Source organism: Xiphias gladius, chromosome 9 (genome assembly GCF_016859285.1).
Source record: "Xiphias gladius isolate SHS-SW01 ecotype Sanya breed wild chromosome 9, ASM1685928v1, whole genome shotgun sequence".
Taxonomy (NCBI): domain Eukaryota; kingdom Metazoa; phylum Chordata; class Actinopteri; order Istiophoriformes; family Xiphiidae; genus Xiphias; species Xiphias gladius.
Genome location: NC_053408.1, coordinates 23,498,115 through 23,510,287, shown reverse-complemented (window position 1 = coordinate 23,510,287; position 12,173 = coordinate 23,498,115). Strand labels below are relative to the sequence as shown.

General features: G+C 39.3%; 1 protein-coding gene across 2 annotated transcripts in view; it reads right to left on the bottom strand.

The window, feature by feature from the left end:
- Positions 1-12,173, bottom strand: part of reep3b (receptor accessory protein 3b) — a 61,901-nt gene that overhangs the window by 29,149 nt on the left and 20,579 nt on the right. For both annotated transcript variants that reach the window (XM_040134598.1, XM_040134595.1), the window contains one exon: positions 4,369-4,445. In XM_040134598.1, the coding sequence (XP_039990532.1) occupies positions 4,369-4,445 (77 nt within the window). The remainder of the gene's footprint in view (positions 1-4,368; positions 4,446-12,173) is intronic.

The following is a 12,173-nucleotide window of genomic DNA, read 5'->3' as shown; positions in this document are numbered from 1 at the left end:
GATGTCATTTTAGCATGAACTACTTTTTATTCAGATTTGCACTGTTTTAGAAGGGCACCACCTTCTATTGAAGGAAAAACTGAATACAGTGAATCCAATCAGTCTAATACCAGAAGCCTTGACTTCCCAATTCAATGGATCTCTGATCTCTACTTTAAAAAGAACACACAGCAACTACTGTGCTTAGCTAGTGAAAATGTATTGACTAGCAATTGACTATTGCTACTAATAAAACGGGATAATGCAATGACTGACAATGAAGCAAAGATGCAAAGAGGAACAAACGAACAATGTTATCAGGTAGCTGATAAATGAGCGATGTGATGAACTGGGCAACAGTGAGAGAGAATTTGTTTAGGTTATTGACTATATAGCTATACTACTAATTACCATCGCCAAGGTGGTTATGTTTGACCCGTGTCTGTTGCTTTGTTTTTTCGTTTATTTGTCAGCAGGCAAACAGTACTGAACCGATTTGCACCAAATTTAGTGGAGGGATGGGACATGGGCTGGGGAAGAACCCATTCAATTTTGGGGCAGATCCAGATCATTTACTATGAATATGAAGTTTTTTTCTCTGAAGTCCGGTGTTTATTTTTTAATATTGTATGTTGTCTACTGAGTGCCATTCTAGTTGATACTGAGGTGTCTAGGAATTAAATTGATGATTAAAATATTATTTTTCAACATCAACCCAGTCATGTGCAGAAAGTAAGGTAGTCTCGTCTACTGTGAGTTGCACAGTGGCTAGAGACCCTACAGTGGTTGGTATTGAAAGCCGAGAACTTCTGACGACCGACTCTGGGGTCGTTTCCCTGGAGGCAACGTGTAGTTACCAGGCAACTGGCTCCACCAGTTCTCTCAGCTGTTCGGCAAGTCTGCCAGCAGGCTTTCTCCGTTGGCACCACTGTTGATTTTTCAGTAGGTGGTCAGGGCTGCTTGTGTCTCTTGCGGGTTGATGCAGAATAAAAGTGACAATTCTAATTACTGCACTTAACTTTAGCTAGATAACTTTAGAAGGAAGTGGCGTTGGCAAAAAAAAAAAAAAACAAAAACATTTTTGTCTGTGTCAGCTATTGTCTGTGCTGTTATCCACCTGCTTTGTGGAGCTCTTGGAAACTAATTTGGGCACAGCTCAGGAGGTAATATAAAATGCATGTTTAAGGGATTTTGCTAGCATTGCTGCTGATCATGACTGCTCAAACAGATGTGATGTCATTTTAGCATGAACTACTTTTTATTCAGATTTGCACTGTTTTAGAAGGGCACCACCTTCTATTGAAGGAAAAACTGAATACAGTGAATCCAATCAGTCTAATACCAGAAGCCTTGACTTCCCAATTCAATGGATCTCTGATCTCTACTTTAAAAAGAACACACAGCAACTACTGTGCTTAGCTAGTGAAAATGTATTGACTAGCAATTGACTATTGCTACTAATAAAACGGGATAATGCAATGACTGACAATGAAGCAAAGATGCAAAGAGGAACAACGAACAATGTTATCAGGTAGCTGATAAATGAGCGATGTGATGAACTGGGCAACAGTGAGAGAGAATTTGTTTAGGTTATTGACTATATAGCTATACTACTAATTACCATCGCCAAGGTGGTTATGTTTGACCCGTGTCTGTTGCTTTGTTTTTTCGTTTATTTGTCAGCAGGCAAACAGTACTGAACCGATTTGCACCAAATTTAGTGGAGGGATGGGACATGGGCTGGGGAAGAACCCATTCAATTTTGGGGCAGATCCAGATCATTTACTATGAATATGAAGTATTTCTCTGAAGTCCGGTGTTTATTTTTTAATATTGTATGTTGTCTACTGAGTGCCATTCTAGTTGATACTGAGGTGTCTAGGAATTAAATTGATGATTAAAATATTATTTTTCAACATCAACCCAGTCATGTGCAGAAAGTAAGGTAGTCTCGTCTACTGTGAGTTGCACAGTGGCTAGAGACCCTACAGTGGTTGGTATTGAAAGCCGAGAACTTCTGACGACCGACTCTGGGGTCGTTTCCCTGGAGGCAACGTGTAGTTACCAGGCAACTGGCTCCACCAGTTCTCTCAGCTGTTCGGCAAGTCTGCCAGCAGGCTTTCTCCGTTGGCACCACTGTTGATTTTTCAGTAGGTGGTCAGGGCTGCTTGTGTCTCTTGCGGGTTGATGCAGAATAAAAGTGACAATTCTAATTACTGCACTTAACTTTAGCTAGATAACTTTAGAAGGAAGTGGCGTTGGCAAAAAAAAAAAAAAAAAAACCCACAAAACTTTCAAAAATCAAAGTAAGATGCCAAAGTAATAATTAAGTTGTGAGAAGTGTTCTAAGGCACTTCTGCTCTTCTAATTCAATTTGTTGCTGACTTGGCTTGCAAAATATAGGAGCTACAGGTCATGTGTATTGACAAAAGAACTTACTCGGAAGAAACGTGGCAAAAGAAAGAACAAAAGATGCAGGGACAAAATGACAGAAAACCAACACAGAAAAGCAAACAAATTCAAAATGGCAAAATGACAAAAAATAAGGCACAAAGAAATCGTGTTTTTATTCCCGAGGGCTGGGCGTACAGTTTGGGCCGGTGCCAGTCTCCTCCCTTTGTTTTAAACAAAGATGCCTATATGAAACCTCTGAATTGTTTAATCTGGAGTTAACGCACAAACAATGACATATCCACCTTCACCATGACTAATTAAGACAATAAAAAAAAAAAAAAAAAAAAATTATATATATATATATATATACACACACACATACACATACACACAAACACACACACACACACACACACACACACACACACACACACACACACACACACACACACACACACACACCTAACGGCGCAATAATGACAGAAAGGAACAATACAAAAGTGGACTTTACATCAGTACATAATTCAAAACTTCAACATACTGCAAGTGGTTAACTGACTAAAAAACAGAACAAAATGGTTACTAACACTAAAAATAAATAAATGGTGATTACACAACAGTCCTTTGATTAAAAAGTATCCGATAAAAACATAATTGTCTATTATGTGGATGTGTCTGAATTACACATCGTCAGTAGATGGAAGTATGCTTAAATGGGAGATATTGGTTTCGACCTTGCAGTGCACATTTCAGCTCCCTTACAAGCTATAAATCCAATAAATACATTACAAAAACAAAATTGCTGAATAATATTAACTGGATTACAGAAAAACAAGACATCTTTTTCAACTTAATTCAGATATGTGTTGAAGAGGGGGAAGAGGAGAGAGAGAGAATGAGGGGGAGAAAACTAGTTTGTGTGTGTGAGAGAGAGACGGAGAGAGAGAGAGGGACAGTGTCAAATCTTTGTTGATCAGTACAGTTCTTTTGATGTTACCTTCCCTGGGGAAGCAAAACAGTCAATAATCAGAGATGACATCTTTTGTGGTATTCTTTGGAAATTTTGGATTTAAATTCCTTGTATTTGCCTTGTGTCCATTTGGGTCTTGTTTTAATCCCACCAGTTCTCTTTCGTAAATCTCTCTAATGTGATAAAAGCTCTTCTGGTTTTTGGGGAAAGGTCCATTGAGTCCATAAACTCTGAATGTCCTTACCGCAACCTCCTCAATAGCAATTACTTAGGCCAGCCTTTGACTTATACATCACATACATCACTACTCCAACAAACACAACCATAATTTGGCTACTGCATCTGTATTGACCAGGAAAACCAATACATTAAAAAGAAAAACAGTGGAGAATTCCTCTAGGACAAAGCCACATGTCCAGGCCCACATTAATATTAGTGTGGAGGAGGCCATTCAGAGAGACTTGGAGTAAACAATTGAAACACAAATAGACAAAATTGCCCTTTTTGTTTATCAATCAACACTCAATAATCCATAATGACAAAGTGAATGTATTTTTTAAACATTTTTGCCAATTTATTAAAAATCAAAAACTGAAATCTCTCATTTACAAAAGCATTCAGACTCTTTGCTGTGCCACTCCTAACTGTTGTCAGGTACTTCCTGTTTGCTTTAACTATCCTTGAGATGACTCTAGAAGAGTCCACCAGTGGCAAATTGAATTGACTGAACATAGGTTAGAAAGGCACCCACCTGTGTATACAAGGTCCCACAATTCACACTACAAGTCATGGGCCACATTTCAGTCACTAGTATTTGTGTTAGTGTGTTAGTGTGTGTGTGAGAGTGTGAGAGAGAGTGTGAGAGTGTGTGTGTGTGAGAGAGTGTGAGAGTGTGTGTGTGTGTGAGAGAGTGTGAGAGTGTGTGTGTGTGTGTGTGTGTGTGTGTGTGTGAGAGAGTGAGTGTGTGTGTGTGTGTGCATTTACTGATATAAAACCATGTGTGTTCGTATTCACGTGGAACTCACCATGCCAGTGTTAGGTCAGTGATGGTCTCCACGACAGTGTAGAGGGCAAATACAATCCAGTACATCATCCATCGCACCTACAAAGACAACACTGAACAATAAAAGCTAGACTTACAGAAATTTCTACTTATCGGCCTATAGGTAACAAGAAATTGCACTACCAAAATGCCAAACAAACTTTGAGGTAATTTAGAAACAGTGTCACCATTACAGAGTTTGTCAACTACAGAGCACTGACAAGTTTACTTTAATGATGTAAAATGTCCTGCTCAGTGTTAGTCACAAATAGTCACTATTCTTAAACAAAATAATTAAAAAAAAAAATTCTAAAACAAAAAAGATTTTTTAAACTTTGAAATATCAATATCAATATCCGCCTCAAAAGTCCAGTATTGGCCTGTCTATACTGAATAACTTGATTTAAATTCACAAATATTTTAGGGGCATTGTTAATTAAGTAATGCGGTATTTCACCATTCCTACAATATGATGACAAAAGCTATATAAAACTACTGACCTAATGACTCCCTATTAATAAAGGATGTTTACATTTCTTAGCAAAACATAACAATTTTTGGAAATTTATGAATATTTGATTCAACCATGCGGTTTTTCATGTCAACTGTTATAAGTGTGGTAAGAAAATCATAATTGCAGACAACTGAACCATCTTGCTATTTTTGTATTTGTCATCACCAAAACTGCTAAAAGAAATTTCTGATTGAGTGGAGCTATTGCAAGCTGAGAAAATATAGGTAAGACATGAGTTCTAATTGTTTTTAATAGAGCTGATGCAGTGGCTATTGTTCTACTAACCCTATTCTGAACTAATATACCAGGTACAGTTCAACCACACTAAGTACAGTCCAGCTGAACATCTGTACATTAACAATGACTCGCCTACCTCACTTCCACTAAAGCTCAGAGCAGCGCTCAGCAGACTGCAGCCACTGAGGACAAAACACTCAGCGGTAGCAGACTGGCGTAGCAAAGTACAAAGGTTTTGAGGCAAGAAGAAGTGGTGTGCACTGAAGCAGAAGAGGGGAAAGCGGGGCAGTCTGTTAGCCATGCTAAAAGTTAACGTAAACAGGCCAGCTGTTCCATCACTTTTTCTGGCCAGCATTTGCCTACTGGATAACAAAATTGACGTGATCCAACAGAGACTGAGCATTCATTCAGAGATGAGGAACTGTTGAGTTTCTCTCATGAAGGAAACTTGGCTAAATAGCCATGACTCGCCTTTGAACTCGATGGACAGCTACTCTTCCAAACAGATCGTAATCATCTTTCAGGGAAAACCCATGGAGGTGGTCTCTGCACGTATATTATTAAAGGTTGGTGCACAAACTTTTCCCTGGTTAGCAGTCATTGCTCTGAGGCAGTAGATTACTTAACAATAAAATGCCAGCTGATTTATTTTCTACTGGAGTTCACAGCAGTGTTCATCCACCCCTGTGCTCGGAGAACTTCATGACAACATCTGCTCACTTCAAAACAAGCACCCGGAAAGCCTCTATGTGATTGCGGGTGACTTCCACCATGTGGATAGAAACCTGATAGAAATTTTATCAAAGTTCCACCAGTATGTATCCACTGCTGCCCAAGGAATGAACATGCTTGATAACATGTACACAATGAGATGGGGGACATACAGAGCCATTTCACACCCCTACCTCAGCCTCTCCAACCTCCATCTCGACCATGCTGGTCCCTTCCTACCGCCTTCTGCTGAAGTCCAGTAAACCAATATCTCTATACCTAAGACCATCACTGTGTGGCCCTGTGACACTGCATCCAGGCTCCAGGACTGTTTTGAATGTACTGACTGGCAGATCTTCAGAGAGGCAGCAACAAGTGCTGGAGATGTGAACCTGGAGGACTTTACGTCATTCGTCATCGGCTACATCAGCAAATGTGTGGATGATGTTACCACCACCAGAAGTGCTGAGAGACTGACAAATCCCTCAGCTCACTGTATAATTGCTGCTATTATTTATATTACTACATATCAAGGCATTGCTGCAATTTAAGACTGATAAATTCTGCAATGAAAGACTGAAAAAGAAATCTCACTTTCTCACTGAATAATTTGCTGATATTGTTTCATATCAGGGCACTTGTGCAAATTGGGCCCACTTGTCCACCTTGTTGATCTTTTAGATCTGTCAGAATTTTACTCTGATTCCTATCCTCACAGTCTTCACACTTTATACATATATTTATATATTTATTTACTTTTTTTTTTTTTTTTTTAATTGGTGTTTTATTGTGTGCTTTATTCCTGATTTTATTATTGCTATTACCTAACCAGACCTGAGTAACTCATTTAATTCCCTTTCACATACAACATGTGCTTGAATGACAATTTAAAACATCCTTATCCTTGAGTGAACATGGTCATTATGGTCAATACTTTGCCTTTTTGTCACTTGCCACAAGGCAAAGGAAGCTGGCTAACCACCGGTAATTGCAAGATTCCTCAAACACTTGTGCCTCCTTCTCGATTGGGTTGTGGATCTGCTAGTCTGCAGTTTAAAAAAAAAAAAAAAAAAAAGCTGAATTAATTCCTGCCTATGCTAACCAGCTATCACATGAGCTTCTGGTACTCAGTGAGACTTGGATCAAGCCAGAAAAACACTGCTACCCTGGCTGCACTCTCCACTAACTACACATTCTCCCATACCTCCCATATATCCAGGTGAGGAGGTGGACTGGCCTCCTAGTTTCCAACAAATGGAAATTCATCAACAAATGGAATGCTCCCTCCAAACAAATACACTTCTTTCGAGTACAATTCTGTTACGTTGACAGGTCCACAACAAGTCTCTGTGGTTGTCATTTACCGTCCACTGGGACAAATTGATGATTTTGCAGATGCGCTAGTAACATTGTTGTCTTCCTCTCCAAAACATGGTTGTCCACAACACATCTCTGATGATATGAAAATCCATGTAGACAATCCGAGCTCTGCGGACTTCCTGTCAGTTATATAGTAATTTGACCTAAAATGGGCTTGCATCCCTCCAACTCAAAAAGCTGGCAAAGAATTTGACCTAATTCTCATCCAAAACTGTGCCACAGACTGCCTAATGACCATGCCTCTGCATCTCTCTGATCATTATTTCGTTTACTTCACTGTATGCCTCCTGAAAAAAGCCCTCCACTTTTGTTCTGACACAACCTCTGTAACTTCCGCAACCTGTCTCCCACCCACTTTTCCTCTGTGATCACCACTACTATCACTGAGAGAATGGCATAAATACAGTGACCTTCCTGAACTCAAAGGTTATCAGTTACACCTGTCTTCCCTCTCATCTAGCATCAGTCCTGCCAAAGCAGCTTTTTACAATGACAATACCTGCAAACCATTACTCAATCCTCCACCAGACACAAACTTCTCAGGTGATATCTTTGCGTACTTCTTTACTGAAAAGGTGGCGGCCATCAGTAGACAATTCTCTGAAACAATCAGAGATGACTACTCTCCCCCAGTTATCACTCTCCATGGTCAGCCCTCTCACTGAGGGGAGCACACCGGCATGCCAAACATGTAGCAATCCCTCTCTGCTCTCATGCCTTTCTCCTGCAGTGAATGGCTCACCTCCTACCTCACTCAGTCCTCTAGATGAATGCAAGGCACCAAAAAGCGTAATATGTAGCAGTCCTCTCTCCAATTCAATGGCGCATCACTTCTCTCATTCACCCCTCTAAAAGTGATGTATCAAAACTCCTGATTGGTAGCCATCCTACTATATGTGCGCTGGACCCCATTCCCACCAACCTCCTCCAAGTCATATCTCACACCATTGTGCGAGCAATCACACGTGATAAATGCGTCACATATTAAGTAGCCATCCTACTACACGTGCACTACTGCATTCTTCTCTTCTTTCTCCTTTTATCTTTTACCCTGTCCCCTCTCAGGCCAGTAGTAGTGAGATTTAGGATTTTACAGTTTGCTTTTATACTTTCTGCTTTACCCCCTGCTCCCTCGTTCCTGCTGTCCCTCTTTAAGGGCTTTCCAGGCTCTTCTGGCTGGATTTCCATATCAAAGCCAGTGGTAGAAGGTGGCAGGCAGGCAGACAGTACAATGGCAGGCTGCGGTATTAGCCAGAACCCTGCTGCAGCTGAATTACTGAACACACACTGACACTAGCTAATGAAAAGTCAGTGTGTGGAGGTGGATGAGCAAGAGAGTAAAGAGTGTTGATTGAAGGAGGGAGAACAGTGAACACAAACACACACATTCACCTGTCTCAGAAGCACAAACTCTCAAATTACAAACACTGTACTGTCTCTCCAGTGCCTGCACCATTACTGTTGGACTGGTTAATTGGTGACCTCATCGTGAACTCCCTCCACACTCACAGAGGCTCATGGGCATGATAAATGTAATGGAGAGAGATTGAAACAGAGAACCAGTGAGATGGAGAGGTCATCTAATTTATATGTTTCAATCTCCACTGCTTCTGTCTCTCTTCTACTTCTCCCTTTCATCTTCCTCTTCATACCATTCTCACTCTCTCTTTCCCTCTCTCTACCAGTATTATTTTCCCTCCTTCATCTCATCAGTAGGGAGGACGTTAAGACACGAGCTCAGTGAAATATACACCAGCCATTTTGCCTTCCTGAGGCAATAGCAGACATTTACTAGCCCCGTCTATGAGTAACTGCCTACCATTAAAGGAGGAAAAAAAAAAAAAAAAAAAAAAAAAAACACCTGACATCAGCTCTCTACAGCCAAAGGGCTGACTGGTAAACCAAAAATTTGTAGACAGAGCATGGTGATAGAGCTGGTCGGCAGTGGAGACTGACCCTACCCCTGCCAGTCGACAAGAGTCATTTTAAATTACTTTATATTGTTAAGCTTATTGTTTTGTGGTACAATTTTTATTTGAACTCAATGAGTAAAATTATGCTACAACTTCAAATTAAATGCAAAAATGGCTGTAATACTTTCATTAACAATTAATCAAAATATCACTTTCTAGATTAATCATTTAAATCGATTAATCAAGTAACCGTTTGGTCAATAAAATGTATCAAATTCTGAAAAATACCCATCACAATTTTTTATAACCCAAGTTGATATATTCAAATTGCTTGTGTCCAACCACAATCCAAAACCCATATTCTTTTTACTGTAATAGAGCACTTAGAAAACCATCAAATATTCATATTTGAGAAGCTAGAAGCTGTGAATTTTTGTCTCTTTTTTTCCTTAAGAAAGAACTAATCATTTTAGTCTCGGTTCGGTGGTGAGTGAGAAATGACTCTTGTAGTACTGATGGAATAAGTATAATGGACAACGTACTGAGTGTGTTCTCAAGGTTTTTTCCAGCTTTTATAATCAACCTGCATGTATTGCTTGTGCTGGTCAATTATTTCAGACTCTGCTGTTACATGAACTCAAGCTTTTATTTGAGAATTCATGGTAAGCTGAGAATTTACACCTTAAACTTGTGAATTTTGAACTATGCAAGTGTTAATTGCCATCAGCTTCCATAAATTTCATCAACAATTGTTCAGTTCTTCTTTACTGGTCTTTCATTTTAATTATTCCATATTTACTCCATGTTGCAAGTTTCATCAGAATAGTTTAATCACAAATCGCCTAGCAAACAGTGTAGCCTTGGGGTCTGAACTGTCTTTATTAAGCATTTTATCATTCCTTAATTATTCCTCCTGTTCATACTGGACATTTAAAGATCTCTTCCTAACTTGCTTCCAATGGAAGTGACAAGTGAAAAAATCTGCCGTCCTTGTACAGTATAATAACGTATTGTAAAGTTTAGCTAAAGTTAATCTGAGGTTTCAGCAGTCTTAATTTGAGAAATCAGGTTGATATGATCCAGAGTTACAGGGTCTTTAGCACAAAATCCCCTCTTTGTGTTCCTTTGTTTAGCTTCAATGGAATTATAGTAACAGAAAGACGGAATTTATTCAAAAAAGACTGTACCATTAGAAGATAGACACGTTTTGTCTAACTCAGAGCGCTTTAACTTCATATTAACTTCAGATAAACATTGCAATACATTTTTTAGATTTAATTTTCAATGAATAAAATTGCAAATCAGTCTTTACTCAATAACCCATAATAACAAACTGAAATAAAACTCTCTTGTTTACTTTTGCTGTAGCACTCCAAATTGTGGTCAAGTGCATCCTCTTAGCTTTAATTACCCCTGAGATGTGTCTGGGACTTGATTGGAGACCACCTGTGGCAAATTGTTTGGACATAGTTTAGACAGACACAGACCTCTGTAAATAAGGTCCCACAATTCACACTGCATGTCAGGATTGACATGAAATCCAAAGAACTCTCTGTAAACTGCGATAAAATCGTGGTAAGGTACAGATCAGGGCAAAAGTATAAAACCATTTCTAGAAGTTGCCCGTCAAATGTTAAGATTTGCCATATTATACACTCAGTTGCCAGTTTATTACTTACTGAAAGTATGTTGTCTAATACAACAGTCCTACAATAAATACTACCTTCATGAAGACTTTAATGTTAAGTTTTTGTTGAGGTGTCTGTATTATTTTTACCCCCCCCCCCCTTATCAACGAGGGTAAGCTAAATAAAAGAAACACAATCAACACAATCAACAAAAACTGAACATTATAATTTTCATGAAGGGAGGATTTATTACAGGACTGTTGGAATAGACTAACTTAGTTTTAGCTAGGTGGACCTAATAAAGTGGCAAACTACTATAAATTGTTGTGATATCGATTTCAGCCTAGTCCTGTGAGCAAGTGCACATACCAGGTAGGATGTCTTGTAGTGTATACCTTTAGCATTGTGCTAATTTTACTGGTTACCTTACAAGCTCTGATGCAGAAGAGAAAACATTGCTGCAGTGATAATGATCCACAGTTGCAGAGTACAAATGGCCACGTGGTCTCCTAGTATTTTATACGCATTCAAACTGGACATCCTGGTTATTTTTTTTGAGGTATCGACTATTCTTCATTACCATCCATTCCTTCCTTGCTAGAGCTGTTAAAAATAATTCATAAGTCATGTACCTCTACCATCTCAGCTACATTATACGACAAGTAAAGCGGACTTGAGAGTCAGTAAGAGAAAACACACAGAAGCAGTGAGGAAGAAAACTACAGGGGGAAACGCAGTGAAAGATGGGTCAAAGCAGAGTCAAACCCTGGGCTTGTGTGTTAAAGCTGTGTGTAAACATGTTAGTTACTCAGCAGATCGTGATTTCACTCTCACTGGCATTAGTTACATCTAGGTATGTGCATGAATAGTCAACTAAATGATTTAACATTGCTAGCCTCACTAGTCAGCACCAGAAATACTAGTCAGTAAAACTAATAATTAATAGACCGCCACTAGCTGGAGCTGCAACGCTGGAAGATGGCAGGCTTCCTCTCCCCACGCTAGTGCCCAGATGTTGTAAACAGGCTAGGTGGAAAGTGGGACAGAAGACTTCTCGTAAAACCAGCATGGTTTAGCAATATTTTGAACTACAAAATATAAATAAGGTTTTTATGTAAGCGGTGTCAGAATAAACTGGCATATAATCACTCGACCGAAGAAATGCGTAAGCACATTCAACACAGGCATGTGGATTTAACCTGCAAGGAAAGAGGGCCGCTGGTGCTAACACTGCCAACGTTAGATGCACTAGGCAAACCAATATGACATGCAGTGTTTCCCATTAATTAATTAAGACTGTCCAGCAGTCTAATTTGTCCCTCCAAATATATTTACACTTATCATAATAGCATCTCTAAGGTAATGTTTTGCAGCGTTGCTTCATTGTAGAGCTTTGCGCAGCGTA